Raw genomic sequence first — 25,550 nt, 5'->3', positions numbered from 1 at the left:
AATTTACTGTAATAATTAGGCTTGTTTTTCAAAGTTTTATTATTAGCAACAATTGTTGTGCCTACCCAGTACAGTACAGTACAGTACCTAGTGTAGCCTACGGCTCTCGGTCTCCCATCGGTAGTATGCCTGTATTGGATGTAGGGCAGTTTTTTGAAACAATATACATTTAAAAATAAAGTGCATCTAATACGATATGTTATTTAACTTTGAACTTACTTAATTGTAATTTGTGTGTAATCTTTTGTATAAAGAGGCAAGGTTAGGGTAATAACTGGTGGTCGAGAATGGATTAATCCATTTCCAGTTATTTCTTATGGAAAAATTGATTCGGATCTCGACTGAATCGCAACTTGACGTGGCTTCTGGAATGGATTAGCGTCAGGGTCCGGAGTTCTACTGTAATAATGAATAGCTGTAATAAGACACTGAATATTTCCTGTTTGTGGAAAACATACACACACACACACACACACACACACACACACACACACACACACACACACACACACACACACACACACACACATACTCTTACTTGTTTCAGTTTTTAATGTTTTGTGGATAAATTTATGAAGGTTGTCTTTGTGCTGCTTATACATTTCACTCTGATCATGATTGTTCTCACCCATTTTGAAGGTGTGATTTCAATTGTTAATTATATTAATTTATAGTGAAATTACTGTAGTTTCAAGTAGTGAATCTAAAGAATACTCACAAATAATATTTAGAACTAGATTAATCAGAAATTTTATTATTAAAGGTTTCGTTTAATGCTGTTGAAAAGAGAAACTACTTTTGAAGTTGAGTCAGATTATAAAGTAAACGTGAAAAAGTTGTATTTTGCGGTTTAGTTTTGAATCTTGTGTTGTCTTTTAGGATCTGATTCCTAATCCTAATGTGTAGGTTGAAGATTGTTGAGAAAAATATGCATTAAGAAGCTTCCTGATGTATTTCTTCCCAGGTTCGTTCCTCTTCAACCTTGAGCCAGGTAGGAGTATTGAATTCTTTGAGGCTCATTTTAATAGTTTTGGAATTTGAAAGTAAACCAGCATCATCTAAGTTATGAGTATGTTTTGGTACAGTACTATACCTCTAAAATATATTTGTCCGTGTAATGCAGTTTCTTTGCTAGCTGTGGTCTATGATTTCATAACTGTGTGTGTATGGCCCTATTGCAGATTTGGATCTTGGTAATGCAATTTTTGTAGCTTGAGGTAAAACTTTAAATCAGGTACAATACTAGATTATTTGGAATTCCTTTTGTGGCATTTTGCTCATCTTATGCTAAATGTATTCCTAGTCAGAAACCAAGATGTATTATAGATATTCATTTGTGACCGTTTTGATATTTATCTTCACCAGCAAAGTTGGACTGAGGTACTATATTCACTTGTGCCCATCTGTCAACAAGATATCCGTTATCAGTGGATTTCAAGAAATATTTGGGAGGGGTAGGCTGAGGCAAAGATGTTCAAAGTTTAGAATGCATTTAGGTCAAGATGTGGATGCAGGGTTTTAATTATAATTTTTTGGGTCAAAGAAGTTATTGATGGAGGACTTTGGTTAGATAGAGTAATTTGGGCTTTCTGATGGATGTGGTTGGAGTTAAAGGTTGTAATTTTGTCAATGTTGAGGAACTGAGCATCTTTTCTAATTCTACAAAAATGTCAAGCTTGTGATGAATTTCAACCGAGTGTGTGCCATAAAAACCTTGTACTTTTAATTTTCATGAGAGTCAGGACAGTAAGATGTTCCTTTGCAATTGGCAGAGGTATGCACTTTTTAGTGCTTCTTAGTTATGGTATTTCAGTTGTTGAAGTTTGATGAAAGTTAAGGTTTGAATTTCAGTCACTTGAGGAAAAATTTTATAATGTGTCCACTCTTTCAAAGATTCTGTAAGCTATGGTAAAAACAAGACTGGCTTTGCTGTGCGCAGTACTATTCAGTACTGTTTTGTCATATTTGTTGTTAGTGAAGTAAGTTTTTCCATTTTAAACTGTGAATCAGAAATATTTTGTCATGTGGCTTCATATTTTGCGTGTACTGACCGTAACACGACCTAAAAGTCTTCAGAAAAATTTACAATGTCAGTTTTTCTGTTATGCTTAACTTTTACTAAAAACATACAGGAATTAAGAGTTACATAGGTAACCTTATTCCAAACACTTCTCTTTGTAAAATAATCCTGTTATGCTAAATTAGTTACTTTTCAAGTATCAGAATGCATATTGCAGTGCCTTGGCAGACATACTTATCAAATATTAGTAATTGTTAAGCTAACTACATTGGCTCATCTGCATGTTTCATTGCATAAATATTTTACTTTGCATTTCAGTCGGATCATGCCAAAAATAATCCATTCCTGAGCTCGCCTACAAGTGAAACTGCACCTGTTCCGGTTGCTAACAATGGAGACTCCTCGCAAATCATTGATCTCTTTGGCTCAGCACAAACAGATGGAACATCAGCTGCGCAGGCTGCAGTAAGATGCATCAGTTTTTTTTTGTTTTTTTTTTTTGTTTTAGGAGCTCATAGTACTATGTCAGCTTTTACAGGTTGTTTTATATAGAAATATTTGTCTGATATAGAAATATTTTGACTTCTTATTGACAAAAAATTTTGAATCAAGCCTTTAGGTTGGATAATTAAATATTACATAATTACCCAGGATAGCATGAAAATCAGATGTTTATGTGGAGCATTTATAATTAAAAATATTTTTTATCTTGAGAAACCAGATATTGGATTTATTAAATTAAATTATAGGACATTTGTGGAGGGAAGTGCATGTACTAATATTTCTGCTTTCATACATGTTATGTGTGGCTATATTGGCATAGCATAGATGGTCCTCCATATCGTTAAACATTTGTGGCCCTTATCGTTTTTCATTATTTCCAGCAACACAAGTTGATTTATTATTTAAAGTGGAAATTGAAGAAAAAACCAGTACTGTATAATTCCATTGTGATTCCCTTGAAAGTAGTTGTTACTTTGCCACTAAAGTTTTATTTCATTTTACTGGGATACAAATCATAGTCTTCCATATATGGAGTATCCTACAGTGCATGTGCTGGACTGGCTTTGAACTGACTGGCAAGAAGGGTAACCTGGTGGGGGCAGGGGGAGAGAGGGGTTACCCACACTATCCCACTGATGCTGTCCATTGTTCCTTCAGCCTCTTCATGATTTGGAAACTTTCCATTGCTCTCTTTCCTTCCCCACTGGGGACTGGTTATGTACCTTTATCCTTATCCTTTGTGTTTTTTCTTGTGCAGTACTGTGCACATCTGTGTTTTATTTTGTTGTTTTTGGTGTTCTTTACATTTTATTGTGTTCGGCCCTTTTTGTTTTTTCATATGGAGAGTAAACAGGAATATTGCTGTTGCAAGGGTTGTGATTAGCCTTGTAACCGATTGTCCCCATCACAGTAGATCCTCATTGTCTGTGCATTTTGTAGAGGTAGGGAATGTACATGTGATGTACTCTTGTGAGGAATGTGCTGCTTGGCCTTCTCCCCAACAGGAGTGCTGTGGTAGTAGGTGTAGAAAGCCTTGGAAAGGTTCCTCAGGTTCCCTAGATTGTAGATCCATGCTGGGAGTAACACCCATTTCTTCCAGAATTTTTTAGTCATTTCTGGGAAAGTACATTGCCACCTACCAAACCTATGGACCCCTCCTCAGGTGAAGAGGCTAAGCAAATTGCTGCTTTCATACTCTAATGAAAGGTTTGGCTTTCCCTTAAAATAGGTGTCACACCTTCTCTCTTGGCCTTCCTTGACTTCTTAGCCAGGAAGAAGAGAGAACAACAAATCATAAATACTGTAAGTTTTGACCCTGCTCCCCCTCTACAGGTATCTTGCAGCTCCCTGAGGTCCCTCCTGTTGCTGAGAACATGGAAGTGCTGACTTCCCCCATATTGTCCCATTTGCTCTCCCTGGTGTGTAGATTATTTTAGGTGGAGGAGAAGTCTGCAAATCCAAAGAGAAGTCTATGGTACTCCTCCTCATCATCATCACCATCATGATAATCATCATCCTTGGACTGTCATCCTAAGAAGAGGAGGTCCAAGGTCTGTAGGAAGTGGTGTCATTGGTGTTCACATCAGCACTTCCCCCATCATAGGCACTAGGTTTCCCTTGAGTGACTGATGTCCATGGTGGAGGAACAGTGCCAACTTCCCACTCTTGCTTGGACAGGAGCCATACTCCTTCCTCTTCCTATTGTGTCCCTTCAGGATCTCAATGAGAAGGAGCTGTGTACCCCTGGCCTCCCTGCTCCTGGTCCCCTTTCTAGGGAGGGGTATGTTCACAGGATAGAGACACTCCCTGTGACTCCCATGACAGTTCTTAAAGGCCACATATGAAGCCCTTGTGCTCTCCTCAAGGCTCTAGCAGATAGAGGTCCCTTTATAGATCTTCTGTGTGTTCCCATAGAGAATCCATTCTGCTTCACTTTCTTCAGGACTCATGCCTTCTGCTCCCCTGACAAAGCAGGCATGCTTGGGAGAGGTCTCTAGCCCCATTTTTTACCCATGCTTGTCCTTGCCTTTACCCTGGGAGGAGGCTGATCATAGTGCTCTTGCTGCATGGTCCCCTTCATGCTCTTTGCCCTGCACCAGACCCCATGGCAAGGGATTTCCCGGACAGGAGTCTGACATCATTTATCCACCCTTCACCACTAAAGGCAACCCCTACGGTAGGACAGCAGTAGGAGCAGGACTAGAAGCAAAGATTAAGCATATCCCTCACTGCCTTGGAGGAAGTGTTTGCCTGTGCAGCAGGAGAGCCTTTAGAAGCCAGAGGACCCTCACTTCTGGAGACTTCAAGCTGACCTGGAGCAGTGGTTCCAAGACATTATTGTGCTCATATGTGAGCTTAACAGTCTCAGAGGTGTAACTGTGGTATCGGCTTTACAAATGATGTCATCCTCAAAGCAAGTGGTTGGTTCTGCCCTGGAGGAAAGACCTTCAGTAAGGTTACCCTGGTAAGAATTATCCCATGGTGTTTTGGCTGAGGTGAATTTTCTGATCTGTGGGTCAGGCAATTCCCTTGCAGCCAGCAGGTAGGGAAAAGTCTTTCTTTCTCCATTGACCAGGCAGTAGTAGTATTACATCCTGAAAGGTGCAGGAGACACTCCACTTCGACTCATCCAGCGTTGTGTCAACTCACAAATAACTTACTTCTCAAGAGACTTCACCATTAGGGGCTCTCCTTTAACTACGCTGAGGTGGACAGCTTTGAATCATTGATCATGTTTGCTATTCATAACATTTCTTGGTTGGACCTTTGGCAGTGTGCTGTCACTACTGTGATAAAAGAGCTCCCTGCAGAAGTCTGGCCTTTGGTGAGGAGGTTGGTAGTTCCAAGCAGCAAGGAGCTTGTCTTCATAATCCACTAGGTCACCAACATTTAGGCCAGCTTGATTTAACATACAAGGGACTCTGTCCTCTCCTTGCCATTAAAATAGATGTTTCATAAGAGCTGGCTCTCGTTACGAAGTATTTTGTTCTTTGGGTCACAATTTTATTCCCCTGGGCGAAGTGGAAGTGGCTGTGGAAATGAAAAGGGAAGATTCCTTAGACATCATTATATCCTGGGTGGCCACCTTCAAGCCGTTGCAGGGAGGCAGAGCACCACTGGCAAGGACATCAGGGGCTGTCAAATCTACATAATGGTAGTCCAGAGTAAAACTCAACCCCAGAAACCCCAACATTACATAGGTCCTGCTACCTTGACTGGGGACTCCAACCTGCGACTGGTGTTGTAGAAAGGGTTACTGTATGGTCAGTACCTGTCTTTAACAAAAAGCTGACTTTCTCATCTCTCTTCACAGAAACAAGGGCCTTTCAGTTTTGGCTGTTAATGGCTATAGTGCAGCTCTCTCAGATTTGCCACCTACTGGGTTTGGCCCTCCATGGAGTGGGATGTTTTTTTGGTGCTTCAGAGTCTAAGGGTGGCCCCTACAAGCACTTGTCTCAGTCCTTGAAAATGGTCTTTCCTTTGGTCATGGCATTGGCAAAAAGAGTCTGGGAATTACATGCTTTATCATATCTCCTTTGGCACTCAGAAAGGTAGGGCTCAATCTCTTACTGAAATTTCTGGCAAAAATGCAAAACCTGCCGGCTCCAGACGTTAGATTTGAATTTTTCAATCATATCCATCCCGGACTTGTTGTTGGAGACCTAGATGAGATGTTGCTGTGTCCAGTCTGCACCTTAAGAAGCTATATGAAAAGAACCAAACCCCTTAGGCCAGGTGCAGGTATCTTTTTGTTAGCACTGGTTGTCTCAAGGTGTTTTACAATACCACCACCACCTGGCTTCATGAGGCCCCTCATAGGAATTGGGCCTTCCTGACTTTCCAAGAGCTCATGATGTCAGGGGTTGGAACCTTCTCCTGCCTTTCAGACCTCAGTACAACACGTAATAGAGAGCCTGTGTCTGGTAGAGATGGACCACTTTCACCTCACTGCCTGGGGGATGTCATCTGCAAGTCTCTTGATACCTTTCCTTGTGGCCTGTGGTGGCTGCTCAACAAGTGTGATAACTGTGTCCTGGACTGGGCAACCTTTATTTCTTTTAAATATTGAGGTTGAGTAGTTCAGTCTGGGAATGAATGAGGGATGTGTGGTTATCCAACTTCCTTTCCTATCCTCCCTAATTGAGAGCATTTGAGCTGAAGAACAAGCTGGACTTGAATGAGTTTGAGGTTAGTACACTATGAGCAGCTGTTGTACTAGACTAGAATGCATCGCAGGGCAGGAGTAGTGTGTTGCTCCTGCTCTTTCTCGTTGCATACATCAATCATTGGATTCCTTTGTTGGGTACCTGTCCTCCGCCACAGGCACTACCTCCCACACGAGGGGTGAGTCTCCATATATGAAAGGGTTAGTTTTTGTATCCCAAAGGAAACAATTGACAAATTTTTGAAAGTAATTTGCATTTTTCGTAAAACAACTGTAGCTTTTCCTATAGTTTTATCCACCTCACCCGCCCCACTATTGTTTTTTCATCTCCTGCTGAAGGAACAGTGGGTGGCATCGGCAGGGAAGTGTGGATAACCCCCACTTCCTCCGTGTCTCCACCAGGTTACCCCCCTTGTTAATTTTCACAGCTAATGTAGCACATGCACTGTAGAGTACTCCCTATGTAGAAGGCTACATTTTGTCTGTTCAAAAAATGGAAATTACTTTTTAAAAAATTACCGTGTTTGGCATTTATTTACAATTACACTATACTGTACTGTATAGGGATGGTATTTGGAAGATTCAGATTTAAAATTTTTTTATTACTAGTGCTGTACTCGTAATGTGTTATGCTGCCTCATATGTAATTTTTGCAATTTATAAGCTTTTGAAGTAGAGAAGTGGAGGCATAATAAACATTGCTGTTCTTGTACACTGTATTTAAAAGTAAGAATAGATTTGAGAAAATATTAATGGAAAAAATAAATGCTTAGGAAAGGAAACTTTTTCTTTAACTTCATCATAGAAATGAAACTTTTTTTTAAGGAATATTACCATGTGTGGTCTTGAAAACTATTTTATGACTGAAACTGGTTTTATTTCAGGCCACCAAAGCCTCTGATGATTTGCTGCAGTTAACAGGAAACCCATTTGCTGACATTCTAGCACCTCCTGGTGGAGCTGCACCAGCTCCTGTAGCTACTCAGCCTTACACTAATGGTAGGAGAGTAGTATTTTTTAATTGATAATTTTATCAGGTTTTTGGCATGGTTGATAATGGTTTAATTCTAGTGTGCTTATATTAGTGTTGTATTTATTATGGCTGTGTTCTGTGTCTTTAATGTTTTGAGTGTGAGTATTTCTATCTAGAAAGTTAAAAGATGTATTGAGATTACATCGGAGCTTGAGTGGTGTTGACCCCTAGAAAGCTGTGCTATGACAGCCATGGGTTCCTTTATTTGTGGACGCAATCATCAGTTGAAAGAAGGATAATCATGCAGTACAATGTCATTGAATTATAATGCACTAAAGGTAATTTAAAGTCCAGTTTAATGTATTGTACAATTGAAAGTAAAGCTGTTATTGTAGAAATGTGCCAACATCTGAGATTCGTCATCACAGTATACCTAACAAGTAGGAATTTGGATAAATTCCTTATTATATGCTTCCTAAATTTACTCACCTAAAATGTATAATCTTGCAACATCTATATAATGTTTAATCTTGCAACATCTATATAATGGACAAATTTGTTTGGTGATGGACTAAATTGATAGTTGAAAATGAAGGACTGGTAAGCAGTCATATTTTTCTTGTTTCCTTTTTATATAAATAATAATGTATGTACAATATATATATATATATATATATATATATATATATATATATATATATATATATATATATATATATATATATGTATATATATACTGTATATATACATATATATATTATATGTATATATATACATATACACATATATATATAATATATATTATATATTTATATATATGTTTATATATATATATATATATATTTATATATATGTTTATATATATATATATATATATATATATATATATATATATATATATATATATATATATATATATATATATATATATATATATATATATATATATATATATATATATGTGTGTGTGTGTGTGTGTGTATGTATATATGTATATATATATATTATATATATATATATATATATATATTTATTTATATATATATATATATATATATGCTTACCAGTCCTTCATTATATATCATTTAGTCCATCATAAATATTTAATTTATTTAATATAAAAGATAAAACTTTTATAGCTCATAATAAATATAATATACAAATCAATATATATTTGAATGAGCTGTCAAGACTTTCCAAAGGGCATTTTTTCAGGGTCAGTTTAGTCCATCAATAATGGTCTGGCAGTGGCTTGGACTCAAGTGTGCCAGTTTTTGTCTATTATAATATAAAAGATAAAGTCCTCCTGGACTTTTATAGCTCATAGGTATACATATATAATATACAAATCAATATATATTTGGAATGAGCTGGCAAGACTTTCCAAAGGGCATTTTTAGGGGTGAGTTCTGTCATCCAATAATTTCTATGGTCTGGCAGTGGCTTGGATATATAAGTGTGCCAGTTTTAAGAGGTATATATATATATATATATATATATATATATATATATATATATATATATATATATATATATATATATATATATATATATATATAATTTTACCAGATACACGTGATTGTAAAAGCCACGATGCCCTCTTATAGGGATGTCATTTCATTTTTCCTTGGCGGGGGGGCAAAGGTTTATTTGAGGGCCCCCCCCCCTCTTCTGAAAGTGGAGGGTGGTGAGTGAAGTGAGCCTAACCAGCTCATGGGTCCGGGGGCCGCTGCAAGGCTCCCCGAGATCATTTTTAGAAATAACAAAATAGGAGCAATTTGAAGCCACTTAAGGAAGTTTTAAGAATTTTTATTCCTTAAAAAATTCTGTACCTACATCAAATTTTGAGATAATAGATGAAGATGAAAAGGTAGTGGAAACTTCTAAACAAATCAGGTTATAAACCACAGTATTGGTCCTAGAATATCTGCAATTTAACATGTTACAGTATATATAGCTCACTACCTACACAAGGGTCACTCAGGAAAATAACAAAAGTGAACAGGAAGATCTTAAGCTTGGGGAAAATGTGTAGAGATATAAATGGTGCATAATTTTAACAAGGTTCCGCTAAGGAAATTTTAAAATAAACATATTCTTCATGCATTTCAGCTATTATCTACTGCATTACTGGAACCGTCTTGATCTTAATTTTGCAAAATTATTAACCAGTATGTCATAGTTAAGATTTTGAACAAGCTCCTTTTCTGAGGCCATGAGAAGCAAGTCATTCAAGCGCTCATTTTTCATGGTAGTTCGTAGATACGTTTTAACTAAACTAAGCACTGAAAGCAGTCGTTCATTATTGGCAGTAGTACTGGAAGGGTGATGAGAATTTTAACAATTTTAAGAATTTCTGAGTAGGCACAGTCTAATGGTTTAAGTTCATCATACAATTCAAACAAATTCTTAGGCTTTTCATTCTTAGTTAGAAAGTGACTCTTTGCTGCAGAAATTTGGGTATTTAGAAGGATTTCATCTATGTGTATATCCTTATAAAACTCTACTATGGTGGACAGTTTCTTATCATTTAAAAAGTCGTTAGAATTACAGTCAAGTGCATTCATCGCTGCTATCAGTGACATATTATGAGTGAATCTATTATCTATCTCAGAGATAAATCTATCTAATATGTCAAAATAGATTCTTTTGAACAGTACCTCAGGAGCAAGACTTGTATTGTCCTCACTCATTCCTACAGTTGAATCAGTTAAAAAGTATTTTAACTGGGTTGAGATCTTTTGGATCCTCTTGGGTCTGCCTACTTGACTGGAGTCTTTCAAGTTTGTATCAATCTCACATGCAGCAGAAAAAATCTTAGCCTTGTCAAAGATATCAGAGAAACCTTCATCTGTTCTCAAGACTTGTAGTTCTTTAATAGTTGACTGTATGAGAGACCAAGCTTCAGATAGCAATAATTCCTTTGCTTGTAGCTGGTCTGACAAGCTGTTGGTAACTTTCAAGACTTTTTCTGCAACATGAAGATTTACTACAAACTTGAAAGACAGCAACTGTTGTAGAGTCCACTTGCTTCAGCTGCAGCTTCTGAATCAGAGCTCTCTTCAACTTTGTGAAGCACTGCTAACAAACTTCCATAACGAAGCTTAACCTTTGCAACTGACCAATAATAGTAAGACCATCTTGTTATAGCGGGTCTCTCTAATGTCAAAACCTGCAGGTCTTCTGCTTTCTGTGCCTCTATGAAAAGTTGGTACCTTGCATTACTGTTAGTTATAAATGTGTACAGTGTGTTAATAACTGAAATGAAGAGAGACCACTGATATTCTTTACACAGTCACCCAGTACTAAATTAAGCCTGTGGGCATGGCAATGTATGTGCACTGCTTGGGGAATTTTATCTCGTAGTCGTGCCTGAACGCCACTAAAGCATCCACTCATGACACTTGCCCCATCATAGCACTGTGCCACACAGTTTGACCAAATTAAACCAGATTGTTCTATCTCCTTATATATAAAATCAGCTAAACTGGTTTTATCAACCTTTTCCATGTGATATGTACCAATGAAACGTTCCTTCACAACTCCTTCACTAAAGTACCTAACAAGAATAGCCAACTGTTCTTTTTTTGACAAGTCTTTTGTCTCTTCAACCATAACAGAAAAAAATTGAGCTTATTGTGTTTCTGTGCATATTGTGTGTTTGATATGAGTTCCAATAACTGATATTAAGTCTTTCTGATACTGAGGACTAGTGTAATGGCCATTTCATTCATCTAACTTTTTCTTTAGAGAATGATTAGATTCTGCAGTGAGCTCCAGAGTTTCTATAAAATTTCCTAAATTTAATGCATTATCACCCTCCTTATGACCACGAAAAGACAATCCTTGCCTTCCCAGTAAAGCAGCAACTTTCAAAAGAAGTTTTACATGTTCCCTGTTTTCCTCAATCTCCTGTTGCCTGACAGAAGATAAAGATGATGCTACAGATTGGGTGGAACCTGACTGAATACCTTTGAAATTAGACCAAGCTACCATACAGTTAATGTGTCTCTCGCTAGCCTGGTGTTGCTTAAGCAGAGTGCTAATTTCTTTCCATTTCTTTGATCCAATATCAATAAATGGTCTCCTACCTAGTCCTTCACCTTTTCAAACAGAATTTCCAGCAAAATGCATGCAAGGAAACCAATAACAAGCATCTTGCACAACTGAGTACTCTAACCAAGGAAACTTATCTAAATAGATACTTCAAAATTTTCGGTTGTTTGGATTACTTGGGTAGTTTGGCAGCTTTGGTTGACTGGGTTGATCATATGGGGAAGCAGATATATCAGTAACTAGATTAATCTGTGTGTGTGTGATCCTCCCTGTTTTTCAGTTGGCATGACAGTATGATCAAATACAACCTCTGGTTTATCAACAAGAATATTATTTGAATCCTGAACAGGGGCTGAAGTAGTGGCTTTATGTGAATCCTGAACATGGGCTGGAGTAGTGGCTTTATCTGAATCATGAACAGGGCTGGAGTAGTGGCTTTATCTGAATCATGAACAGGGGCTGGAGTAGTGGCTTTATCTGAATCATGAACAGGGGCTGAAGTAATGGCTTTATCTGAATCATGAACAGGGGCTGAGTAATGGCTTTATCTGAATCATGAACAGGGGCTGGAGTAGTGGCTTTATCTGAAATGAACAGGGGCTGAGTGGCTTTATCTGAAGGGGCTGAGTAGTGGCTTTATCTGAATCATGAACAGGGGCTGGAGTAGTGGCTTTATCTGAATCATGAACAGGGCTGGAGTAGTGGCTTTATCTGAATCATGAACAGGGGCTGGAGTAGTGGCTTTATCTGAATCATGAACAGGGGCTGGAGTAGTGGCTTTATCTGAATCATGAACAGGGGCTGAAGTAATGGCTTTATCTGAATCATGAACAGGGGCTGGAGTAGTGGCTTTATCTGAATCATGAACAGTGGCTGGAGTAGTGGCTTTATCTGAATCATGAACAGGGGCTGGAGTAGTGGCTTTATCTGAATCATGAACAGTGGCTGGAGTAGTGGCTTTATCTGAATCATGAACAGGGCTGAAGTAATGGCTTTATCTGAATCATGAACAGGGGCTGGAGTAGTGGCTTTATCTGAATCATGAACAGGGGCTGGAGTAGTGGCTTTATCTGAATCCTGAACAGGGGCTGGAGTAGTGGCTTTATCTGAATCATGAACAGGGGCTGGAGTAATGGCTTTATCTGAATCATGAACAGGGGCTGGAGTAGTGGCTTTATCTGAATCATGAACAGGGGCTGGAGTCGTGGCTTTATCTGAATCATGAACAGGGGCTGGAGTAGTGGCTTTATCTGAATCATGAACAGGGGCTGGAGTAGTGGCTTTATCTGAATCATGAACAGGGGCTGGAGTAGTGGCTTTATCTGAATCCTGAACAGGGCTGGAGTAGTGGCTTTATCTGAATCATGAACAGGGGCTGGAGTAGTGGCTTTATCTGAATCCTGAACAGGGGCTGAAGTAGTGGCTTTATCTGAATCCTGAACAGGGGCTGGAGTAGTGGCCTTATCTGAATCCTGACCAGGGGCTGGAGTAGTGGCCTTATCTGAGTCCTGAACAGGGGCTGGAATAGTGTCAAAGTTCATCTGTACTGTCAGAATGTCGGGACTGTCAGTTGCCTTTAGAGTTGAAGAACTTGAAGATCTCCATGGTTCAACCTATAAAGTGGATATATTTTCATATTTATATAGCTGTGATCCCTGGCATTGCCCAGAAAAATATAAGAATGATCACCCCAATTCCATTCCCATCCCTTTCACCCAATTCCATTCCCACCTTTTTACCCAATTCCATTCCATCCCTTTTCACCCCCATTCCCACCTATGCTCCCAACCCTCTTCCCATTCCCATTCCTGTTCCCGTTCCGGCCTCTGTTCCCTCCCCTGTTTCTACCATCTATGTCTTTCCCTTCCTGTCCCCCATTCCCACCCACATTCCTGTTCCCGTTCCCACCTCTGTATATAGATGGGAGAGGGAGGGGTGATATGGGTGAGTAAAAGGCACTGATCTATGGTAGGCTGCAAACTGCAAACACAGAATTTGCTTACTTTGTCAAATGCTTGGTTTTGTAATTTGAAGAAATGATCAGGTTTCTTTCGTTTTTTCCCCTCTCCTCTACAGCTTTTTTTCATGCTGCTTTTCTCTTCTCGGCCCCTGAAGGATGCTGCTCACCACTCATACTGCTTTCACAATCTAGTGATATAAACAAAATAAAACCATATCATTCTATCTATGTACTGTACATGGAACATTGCACACTATACACTTCCAAAAATCTTGAAACGATTAAAAGATCGAATATATCCCAAACCAAAACCAAATATGCCATTTTACATTACATGATGGTTAATGTTAGTTTAGGTTAGGTTAGATTAATACTTTAACTTTGTGGATACGAAAGGCCACTAAATGGTGTTTGTAAGTTGTAACTTATTGAAATGAGGCGTAAGTAGAGTAGAAATTGAAGGAAAATGAGGTTATAATAGGTGTGAATGAGATAGAGGAGCTATAGAAGAATAAATTGAAAGACAAAGAGAATGAAGAAAATAAAACAAGAGGAAAGAAAAATGTCAACAAAACACATATGAAAAATAGCTCTTTCAATATGTCATAAGCATAAGTGTGCATGTGCACAGAATTTCAGAAGGGTAGGACTTCATTTGAATAAAAGGGCACTCCCTAGACATAGTACTTAATTAAAAATAAATTATATTAAAAAGTGACTGATGTAGATACTTGGCAAATGCCAATGAACCATAACCGTATAGCCTATAAATTGTCAATTGTTTTTAAAAGATACTTCGGTGTAGTACTAGTAAAGATTAAGATACAGTATAACAATTTTGATAACCATCATTATGGCCTATGTATGTTATGCAGTGACTGCTGACTTGTCACATAGACTGAAGGTGTTCCATCCCAGGAGCCATGAAAGGCCATGGCCCATGTTTGTCTGCTTGAACTCTGCCTGGTTTAGCTGACATACCTTTTAATAACATTACACATGACATTCACAAACTAAATTCACCTTGGAAGCTGCTTTGAAATGATGAAAATGATATTCACTATTATATTATTATCCACTGTTGACAAAATCTCTCCAGCTTAAAAAACTACTGGTTAGAGCGTGTACACGTCGGGGCGTTCATGGAGTCGTGTGTCAACAAAGTATGGCATTCGGTAGAGATTTAAATTTTCATAACGTGAAAAGTTTTATTCAATTATTTTAAATGAATAATAAAGTATAGAGTAAGCATGAAAATATTGACCACTACCAGTCAAACACTGACTGACAGGTCATTAATTCATTTGTGAATAAAGTGATTAGATGTCTCAGCTCTTCAAGAAAACTGCTTTGTCTTAATATTTTTAACGGGTAACTAGTATGTATTATTTATATTGTTCCAAACATGTTAAAAATAACTAATTTAAATTAATCCCTCTCTACACTTCAACTTATTTATATTTTTTTGACACTTTGTTGGGTGAACAGTGACCTTATAATAATTGCATATATAAATATATACAGGCAGTCCCCAGTTATCGGCGGGGTTCCGTTTCTGAGGGTGTAATGATAACCGAAAATCTGCAATTTCGGCGCTTTTTCGGCGATTTTCGCGGGTTATTGGGGCTGAAAAGTGCCGATTTTCGGTTATTGGCACCTCTGTTAGGTATGTATCGGCGCCAGTACCCAATTGTTGGCACCGATAAGCGGAAATCGGCGATTTTCGGCGCCAAAAATTGCCGATTTTCGTCGCTAGACGAGTGCCATAAAACAGAATCGTTGTTAACCGGGGACTGCCTGTATACATACCGATTTTTTCCTAACGCTGATTTGGAGGCCCCCCTAGAAAGCTTTGGGGGGGGCAAGCACCCCTCACTGCCTCCCCCAAATAATGCATCTGCCCTCTTAACTTCTCGAATTCTTTGCATTTTTTTGGATACACTTGCACTTGGATCTTAAGGCTTTGTAGTGATAAGCATATCCAAAAAAGTGCGAAGATTTCGAGAAGTTAACAGGGGAGTGTGGCTATTACAATTGCATATATATATATATATATATATATGTGTGTGTGTGTGTGTATTATATAATATATATACATATACATTATCCAGTACAGCACGAAGGAACGTGTGCTTGAGAATATCACTAAGTCCACGTCGGATGGTGAGTGAAAACCGGGACTTTGAACAAGTACTTTTGTAGTTTATTCTACATTTTCAAGTTCACGCTGAATACAAAAGAAGTTGACAGAAGTTTATATACAAAACAGAAGGTGGGGTGGGGTTACAGTTTGTTAATCTGGGCAGCATGTTCTTTAAACAAAAAAGACAGGGACAAAGGATCAAGGGATAATCCAGGATGGAGATTAACATTCCTGGTGGAAGTAGCTTCGATGAAGACAGTCTCTAGCAGATTTCTTCTTCGATGGTTGTTGACCTTGTAGATGACCGTTGACTTATCCCAGTTCATCCCATGGCCTGTCTTAAGCCAATGATCCACAATGCCACTATTTGATAAGCCTTTTGAAATGGCATATTTGTGTTGGGAGCTTCTTACTTTTAGTCATTTTGATGTTTGACCAGTATAAATCTTATTACATTCTTTACAAGGAATACTGTATACAATATTGTTTGAATTGGGTGGGCTATTCTTAATTAGTTTATTTCTCAAAATATTATTATATTTAAATACTAAGCTAATATCAATAGCTTTTAAAATGGGCACTGCAGAAATGAAATTAGGATGAAATGGTAAACAGAGAATATTCCTAAGTTCATTGTTAACACTGGTTGGATTATAATATGATGTTTTTGCTTTATTTTTACAAAGTTCTAAAAAATATCGAGGGTAACATAATGAATCTCCTATTTTATCAATAATTTTAAACTCCTCTTCCATAAATACAGGACTACAGATTCTAAGAGCTCTAAGATGCATATTGGAAAATGTTGACATCTTAATTTGTTTAGCATGGTTAGAGTAAAAATGAATATATGACAAATTATTCGTGGTTTCCTATATATTTTAAAACAAAAATTGGTGTTATTCAACTAAGACATCCAGAAATGGTATACAATTATTTTCTTCAGATTCTATTGTGAATTTTATGGATGGTACAAGATTATTAATTGTTTGCAAGAAATATGGAATATTTACATTTTCTTTAACAATACAAAATAAAATGTAAATATTAAACATTTCTTTGTATATAAACCTCTGTCAACTTCTTTTGTATTCAGTGTGAACTTGAAAATGCAGAATAAACTATGAAAGTACTTGTTCAAAGTCCCAGTTTTCACTTGCCTTCTGACATGGACTTAGTGACATACATTATATATATATATACACACGTACATACATACAATCATGAAGCTACAAATGTCGTTTAATATCCAATTCATGCTACTTCGGGAATATCCCTGATGGGGAATTATCACTGATGGGGAATTTACAGGTGATAAATGGATTGGTACTGCCAGGTCTCGATCCCTAGACACAATTACCTTCCAACAACTCCAGTCGACGTTCTACCCACTGAGCCATTGAGAGAGGTATCGACATTTGTAGCTTCATGATTGTACATAAATGACGGTGTGATAAAATTAAAAATTAAATAATTATATATATATATATATATATATATATATATATATATATATATATATATATATATATATATATATATATATATATATAAATGGATGTATGTATGTGTGTGTGTGTGTGTGTGTGTATGTTCCAGCATTACTCTGAAATGCACTGACCAATTTCAACAAAACTTGGTATATACATGACTATCTCTGGAACAATACTGTGGGGGTAAGACATCACTAGCACCAAAGGGCACCAAAGGAGGGGGAGAGCTTCCCTGTAACAAAGCTGGCTCTGCCCGTAAAACAGGGTTGGTTATTCCAGTCCCTAATTTCAGTGTACATGTGACTTACTATCTGGAAAAGAATACTGTAGGGGTAAGACATCAATGGCACCAAAGGGTGGGGGGTGTTGGGAAGGGGGTGACAGGCAGAGAGTGAGTGAGAGAGGGTGTTAGGGAGAAGAAAGAGGGAAAGAGACAGGGAGGGTTGGAGAGAGAAAGAGAGGGAGAGGAAGTGAGAGAGTGAAAGGGAGTGGTGGGGGTTCTGTTGGAGAGTGCCCTTGGATTCAACAGCAGCCTCTTCCTAGTGGAGAAAGCCTTTTGGGGTTGGCATCTGGTGATAGAACTGTTAGTACTCAAGTTCCTGGAGCAGAAGCCCTTTTTGATGGAGATGCCCCAGTCAGTATTGGTGACCATCAGTGAGGGGGACCTCATGGTCTTGGTGGATCTTCAGGATGCTTGCACCCACATCCCCATTCACTCGACTTCCAGAAAGTATCCACGGTTTGTTGCCGAGGGAGTGACATACCAGTTAAGAGCTCTCTGCTTCGGTCTGGTGACAGCGCTCCAGGCTTCACCAGAGTGTCCCTGCTGGCATCCTCCCAGGCATACTCCAAGGGGGTCCAAGTGCAGCAGTACCTCGACAACTGGCCAATTCTTGCCTCTTCTTTGGAGGAGGCAAAGAGGGCCAGAGACATGATCCTGGACCTGTGCTGGATGTTGGGCATCGTGGTCAACCTACCCAAGTCTGAGTTGACCCCCAAGAGGAACATCAAATACTTGGGGATGCTGATAGACAGAGAGAAGGTAAGGGCCCTCCTGTTGCAAGAGAGAATAACAAGCTCTTGAACATCTCCCACAACTTCCTCTCTCAGGTAGTCCAGCTAGCAAAGGAGTGGCAGATCCTCCTGGGCCATCTGGTCTTCCTTGACAAGGTGGTCCTGAGAGGCAGAGCGCACCTCAGATCTCTCCAGTGGCAGATGAAAGGGACCAAAGAAGGACCCATCACATCCCATAGAGGTGACCAATAGAGTAAAAGAGGACCTCACATGGTGGAGAGATCTAGTCAGTATGATGTTAGGTGTACCACTCAACAAACCTCTCCCAGAGATAATGGGCTTCTCTGATGCCTACTGAAAAGGATGGGGTGCACACCTGAACAGATAGTGCAATTTGGTGATGTGGGTTCCCAAGGGGGAGGAAGAGGAGCAAATCAACCTCCTGGGGGTAAAAGCGGCATGGTTAGCTCCAACATTTCCAGTACTTCTTAGCACGCCTCTTGGTTGTGATGATGAGCGACTGCATGACAGTAGTAGCCCAAGTCAGCAAAAAGGAGGGACAGTCTCCCCAGTCCTGTGCGACCTGGGAGTGAGGATACAGAGTGGTCAGCCTCCCAGGACCCGGAACTGATGGCCAGGTACGTATAGGGAAGAGGAACATTATTGCAGACCAGCTCATGAGGAAACTGCCATCAGGATGGAGTGGTCTCTCAACCAGGAGATAATAAACAGTCTGCTGGACCTGTGGTAGTCCCGTGATAGACCTGTTTGGGATGGCCGACAACTGCATGTTACCCTTGTCACTGTGCCCCGATACTGGGCCAAATAGTGGTGATGCAGAAATCCTTCCAACATCCATGGGACAACATGGATGTGTATACCTTCCCAGTGTTCTGCCAACTGAGAAGGGACCTGAACAGGCTTACCAGTCCTGGAGACTTTGGATAACCCTGGTGGTGTCCCTGTGGCCACAGGCATAGTGGTATGTGGACCTGCTGCACATAATGTCCTTAGCAAGATGCCTCAGTTGCCCAATATTCTGGTGCAGGAGCACAACAGAAGGTACCATCAAGGTGCAGTTGCTTTCTGACTTCACGGTTGGAGGCCATCCGGCAGCTTCTTAGAAAAATAGGCCTTTTCTAAGGACTGCAGCAGCCGTCACAGATACCCTCAGACCCTCTTCCACCAGTGTTTACTAGGGCAAGTGGATGGAACATTGCCTTTAGTGCCATCAGAGGAGTCAAAGTCCTCTCAACATCTGTAAAAGAGGTAGCAGATTTCTAGTCTTCCTCAGACAGGACAAGATCTGTTTGGTAACAGCCATCAAGGGGCACAGGGCAGCCCTTACACAGGTCTTCTAGCCAAGGGGTATCATCCTTTCCAATTCATGGGAGTTGTCAGCCATCATTCAGGGCTTCCAGAAGAAATGCCCCCTGAGAGAGGTGCAGGCGCCAGAGTGGGATGTTACAAAGGATGTTTGGAACCCCCTGTGAACACCTATGGAAAGCCTTGGACAGCATCCTCACCCTGAGGACAGTGTTTCTTAGCAATCACATCTACCAAGAGGGTTGGGGAGCTACATGGCCCCTCCGGTGTCATCTCCCACCCTGAGGGAGTTTGTGGGCAAGACCCAGAACCCCTCAGTCCTGGGCCTGATATTTGAATGGTTCTTGATCCCCTCCCTGAAGAACTTTGTCAGGGGAGATGAGATGATGATGTGCCCATTGAGAGCATTGAGACTACCTGAAGAGGACAGCTACCCGCAGACCCAGTTGTAAGGGGCTGTTTGTCTGCATGGACAGGACGAAGAAGGAGGTCGCGAAGCATACCATCTCCTGGCTGAGGGAGGCATCATGAGGGCCTACAACTTCAAGCAGGATAGAAGATAGAACCCATCAAGGATGAAGGCCTGCAATATCAGGGGGACAGGTCCTTCGGTGGCATACAGGAAAAACCACTCCTACAGATAGGTACTGAAGGCAGGCGTGTGGAAGTGGCAATCCACCTTCACCTCCTTTACCGCATAAGCTGAAAACTGTATAATCACCTTCTTGTAGATAGTTCAGAGGCTACTGAAAGGAAGTTAAGTCATACACTGAAAAATTATATTTTTATGGAAATATATCTCCTTCATACCTTTATTGTAAATAAGAAAAATATATATAAATGGTCAGGTCTTGGAATTTTAATATTAATTGAATATATGAAGAGTATTACAAGAAGCAATTCTATATAGGAATAAGTAAATGTGTTACCTTAAAAATGACTAGCTCAAGGACAGGAAAAACCTTGCCAGATAAAACCACATTATTAAAAATTCTTAACCCTATCCTGAAATAAAGTAACACCCATATGAGATACCATTTATATAGAGATAATATCCTTCAGTTCTGTATTTAATAGGTTTTATGATAATAATGAAAATATCTTCGCCTACCACAAATACAATACTTTAACACAGAATGAAACACACTGGAAGGACAAGAGAAATTCTTCAATATATAAAAAATGTAATTAATACATATATATGATCGTATTTAACCAGTAACAGGCAGAAAGGTCATTAAATTGCAACAGCAAAGGCTCAAAAGAGATTACTACAACTACCATTAAGTGTATGCCCTAAAAATACTTGGTACTCACCGTAGTCCATCAGAGCAAGAAGTAGATGACAATGATGCTTCATAAAACATTGTATATGTCACGGCTGAATCATTTACTAAGGTGAGGTAAAGTTTGAGATTCTGATGAACAATAAACTAAGGGGACCAGGGAACACCCAGGTGACCACAAAAAATTGCTGTCCAAAATATGGAGTCACAGGGACCAATACAAACAGATGCCTCGTGAGTGACCCTTGACTCGGCTCTCACAGAAGTATGGCTCTAACTGCCATCTGCAGGTTTTGATGCTCCATTGTAAACAATGAAAGCAGAAAAAGACAAGGGGTAGGACAACTGCCAGTTATGATTATGGCTGCAGGAAGGACAGTAGGTCGTACCAGGTATTTGAGTAATAATTAACAAACATGAATAGTTACAGATCCTTCCTGCTGTCATAGGAAAGTATACAAGAAATAACTAAAATTCTGTATACCTGAGGGACCTGATGCACAAGTCCCTGCATACCTTGGGTCCCTTGGGAGCACCCTAACAGATGGTGTAAAGGTGTTGAGCTCCCTTGGAGGAGGAACCCCTCTGGAAGGTACGTGGGGACCAGACATAGAGCTGAGAGTAGGGGATGAGTATTGGATGGAAGTCTTGTTTTGACACTTAGTGTGGGCCTGTGACTGTAGCGACCAAAAGGTGGAATTTGGTGCAGTTATCAGTTCCTCGTTGGGCGAGTGGGTTCCATTCTCAGCTAGCACTCTGCTGGCCACGAGTTCAAATCTCCGACCGACCAATGAAGGATAAGAGGAATTTATTTTTGGTGATAGAAATTCATTTCTCGCTATAATGTGGTTTGGGTTCCACAATAATCTGTAGGTCCCGTTGCTATGTAACCAATTGGTTCTTAGCCACGTAAAATAAATCTTATCCTTCGGGCCAGCCCTTGGAGAGCTGTTAATCAGCTCAGTGGTCTGGTTAAACTAAGATATACTTAAGGTGCAGTTATCCTGACTACACAGGACACATCCACCAAAGGATAGTAGGGACAGGTTGACCTTCCTCCTAAGTCTTTCTCCATTTATGAAAGTGTAGTTTGTATTCCAATCGGAACAGATTATTAAATTTTTAAGTTTTTTTATTTTCCTTAGGGTACAAACTTACACTTTCACAAGGGGACTTGCACCCGCCTCAACCACCCCTCCATTCGTCGATCTGTCCCCAGCATAGGGCATAGTAGCAGGAGTATCGGCTGATTCTCACAATGGACGAGTTACACTGCCAGAGGTCATGGGAGCTCAGGCCTATGCAGTAGGATTTTCTTTTTATTGTTAGCCAGTGACAGCTAAAGTGCATCTTGCTCAAGAAACTCCATTTATGAAAGCGTAGATTTGTATTTTAGGAAAAATACAAATTACTTAAAAAATTTATTACATATCCTTACTCCCCCTACCATGCCAGTACCACATAAAACTGCATACACTAACATTGCTTATAAAGAATAAACACACTTCAGTGTGCAGTGTGCTGTATATAAAAGTGTAAAAAATTAGCACTGAAAATCTCTGTCTCTTACTTGTGATATGCTGAAACCGCTCACTGGAGCGTACTGGAATTATCATTTTTTTTTTTTAAGAATAACAGAGAGAGAGAGAGAGAGAGAGAGAGAGAGAGAGAGAGAGAGAGAGAGAGAGAGAGAGAGAGAGAGAGAGAGAGAGAGAGAGGCAGGCTTACACACACACACAGCATCATGATGCATACTTGTATGCATGCGCACAAACACATGTAAACAAGTCACTACCATTTTGTACTGCAATTTGGTACCTCCACATTAAAAATCTATTGAACATTTCATTCAAGTCTGTGTAAGTGTGCAGGGAATTTATAGATGTATTACCTCAATAGTTATTTTGTAAAGCATACAAAAATTTATTAAATCTTCACACCATTCGGAACACATCGTAAGCTACTAAAGCTTAGGCTGTCGTGAATTATTGTTTGAAACCTTTGATAAATTTGTAATGCACTGTTTTTACTGATTAACACAGTTTTATTTAGTACTTTCCATTAAGGGATATAACTTTTATCATGTATTGTATATCAAGTTCATACTATGAATATGAGCAGCTTAAGAAAACAAAGTGATACATGCCAAGTTCTCTGAAGGTATGAAAATCAACCTTCAGCACTTTTGAGAGAGAGAGAGAGAGAGAAGGCAATTGTCATTATCTTAGAGAGGCTTACATTTCATATTTGACAAATAAGGTACTATTAAATGTAAAACAACTACTGGTGTTACTATCATAACAGCAACAGTGACTTTGACCAGAGTTTAGAATGTTAGAGAAATGCTGCACTGTATATACAGTATTTCCAAGGTTGTAAAATTACTTTTTGTCATTGAAGTGAGTATAAAGAGAGAATTGAATAATTAACGTTAACTTTATTAAGACAACAGCATATTGCAGTGCACTATTCAATCTGTTGGAGGCATTTTTAGTTATTTTTTAATGAAATAGTTAGTGAAAAAGTGCCAGTCAGCAGTTTAAATTTGGAAGGTGACTTTTTGTTTAAAGTGCTTACCAGTCGGATTTCCAAAGTGTAAGATGCTGGCATTATGTATATTTCATATATGTGTGTGTGTGTGAGTGTAGGGGAAGGGATCTATAAAGGAGATTTTATTATACATTGATATATTCAGCATTAATATCCTTTGCCATCTTTCTAGTTGCCATACTCTTTGTTTTACTTTTTTCAGTTTTCAATCATTGTCTCTATTCCAATTTTTAAACATTTCTGCAACCCCTTCCTTTGATTCTGGTGTTATTTGCTGTTTTAGAGCAACTCCTATACCTTTGTAGCTTCCCCCATTATTATGGAAAACAGTAAATGATTTTTATGATCCTTTATGGAAGTCGGCTTTTATCTCAAAATTTTCTGATACACAAACCACTGTTATCATTATAATTTGACAAAAAATATCCTAATGAATATTCCTGGTATCCTATGCCTTAGTTTTACAGTTAATATATTTTGGTGTTCTTTTCAAATGCCTTCTGAAGAGAGACTTTCCTTCATTACCTTTTGCAGTACTTTACTTGTGTACTTTCATAGCATGCACAAGAAATTTTATTCCTTAATGATTTTGATTTATAGATGCATATAGACATACTGTTTTCTTACTCTTCTGGTCCTACCTCATCCTTTGCCAGTTCCCAGTATTACATACTGTAGTTTATATTCATTCTCTTAATGTAGTTTTTCAGTGTACACCTGTAATTATTCAAACATTTCTTTCTCATTTTCAATCTCAGCTTTTATAACTTAGCCTCTTTCACTTAGAGGTGATTACATTACCTGATGGAAATGTAAATTTGTTACCAATAATTCCATTTTGTTTTCTTACATTGTACACCACAAATATGGTTACCTATCTAATGGAGATCTTGGACTCTCACATTTTATTCTCTGCAAATGATGATGTGGTGACGAAATACTCAGAAAAGTTGTAGTCACATTCTTATAGTGGCCTTTTTTTTTTTTATAAAATAAATCATACTACATTACTAGACTATCTAATTGCTGGAAACTTACTTTTGCAAATAGATATGATTTGTCATTTTACTATACTGTACTAGTGTTCATGTAAGTTTGAGGATTAATAAACTCATTGTAGTTGACTGGTTTGCTGTTCATAAACACACTAGGATTTTATTTTTTAAAGGATCATATATTGAAATAAAGTTTTGGAATGTGTTCTAATTTGTGGGTGCATGATACATTAGTATTGGTTACAAAATATTTTGTTACATATACTTATAAAATTCATGAAATTCTCAGACCTGTAGAATTTAGTCTATTAGTATGTGTTTAAGCATTATAGGAGTTTTCTTTCTTTCAAAAGAGGCTTGGTATTAAGTCAGCATTTCATCTGATTGTGTTGCTGCAGGTAGGTAAATAAGCACAGTATATGTGATTACTTTTGATTATGTCTGTTTTGACGTGTAAAGTTGACACATGCATTTTGTGTTTGCCATCTTGTTTACTCACATTGCATTTTTATGTAGTGCACAGTGCATTTATAATGGTTTAACAGTGAATACCAGTAGTTATATATTTTAGTCTTGATGGTTTCAAATGATGTACATAGTGCAGTAAATTTATGGATATACTGTGTAATAATATCTTAATTGGTGTGCAGTTCAGGGTTTTCTGAATCAGAGGACTGCTGTAGTCCATTTTTTTTATTTTCTTATTAATAGTGAAGATTGTACATACAGTACTTTATACAAACATTAAATGGCTCCCATTTTTATTGCCCTTGTAAAACTTGAGTTGGACTCTGTGTAGATCTGAACTAGTCCTGCAGTTATATAAAAGCAATTAAACATTGATATAGTTTCAGGATGGTAAACATAATTTTGTATTGAAATTATATGCTTGTTTAGATGAGTTATTTCAGATTATTCCTAGTGCATTTTGTTAATCACATCCAGTGGGGGATTCACACCATGTTTTCATTAGATATATATGTCTTGCATAAGATAATGCTTGAGCTTCCAGTGTAGGCTTTTAAATCTCCTTTTGGTATTGTAGATGGGTTAGTTAGTTTTTAT

General features: G+C 38.6%; 1 protein-coding gene across 21 annotated transcripts in view; it reads left to right on the top strand.

The window, feature by feature from the left end:
• Positions 1 to 25,550, top strand: part of lap (like-AP180) — a 425,173-nt gene that overhangs the window by 309,031 nt on the left and 90,592 nt on the right. For 19 of the 21 annotated variants that reach the window (XM_067123899.1, XM_067123895.1, XM_067123896.1 and 16 more), the window contains 2 exons: positions 2,339 to 2,485; positions 7,574 to 7,688. In XM_067123899.1, the coding sequence (XP_066980000.1) occupies positions 2,339 to 2,485; positions 7,574 to 7,688 (262 nt within the window). Of the gene's footprint in view, positions 1 to 964; positions 992 to 2,338; positions 2,486 to 7,573; positions 7,689 to 25,550 lie in introns of all 21 variants that reach the window. The other 2 variants (XM_067123891.1, XM_067123885.1) reach the window with 1 other exon arrangement.

The sequence above is a fragment of the Macrobrachium rosenbergii genome, chromosome 21 (assembly GCF_040412425.1).
Source record: "Macrobrachium rosenbergii isolate ZJJX-2024 chromosome 21, ASM4041242v1, whole genome shotgun sequence".
NCBI classification, from domain to species: Eukaryota; Metazoa; Arthropoda; class Malacostraca; order Decapoda; family Palaemonidae; genus Macrobrachium; species Macrobrachium rosenbergii.
The sequence above is the reverse complement of the archived record's forward strand: the minus strand, read 5'-3'. Positions and strand labels throughout refer to the sequence as shown.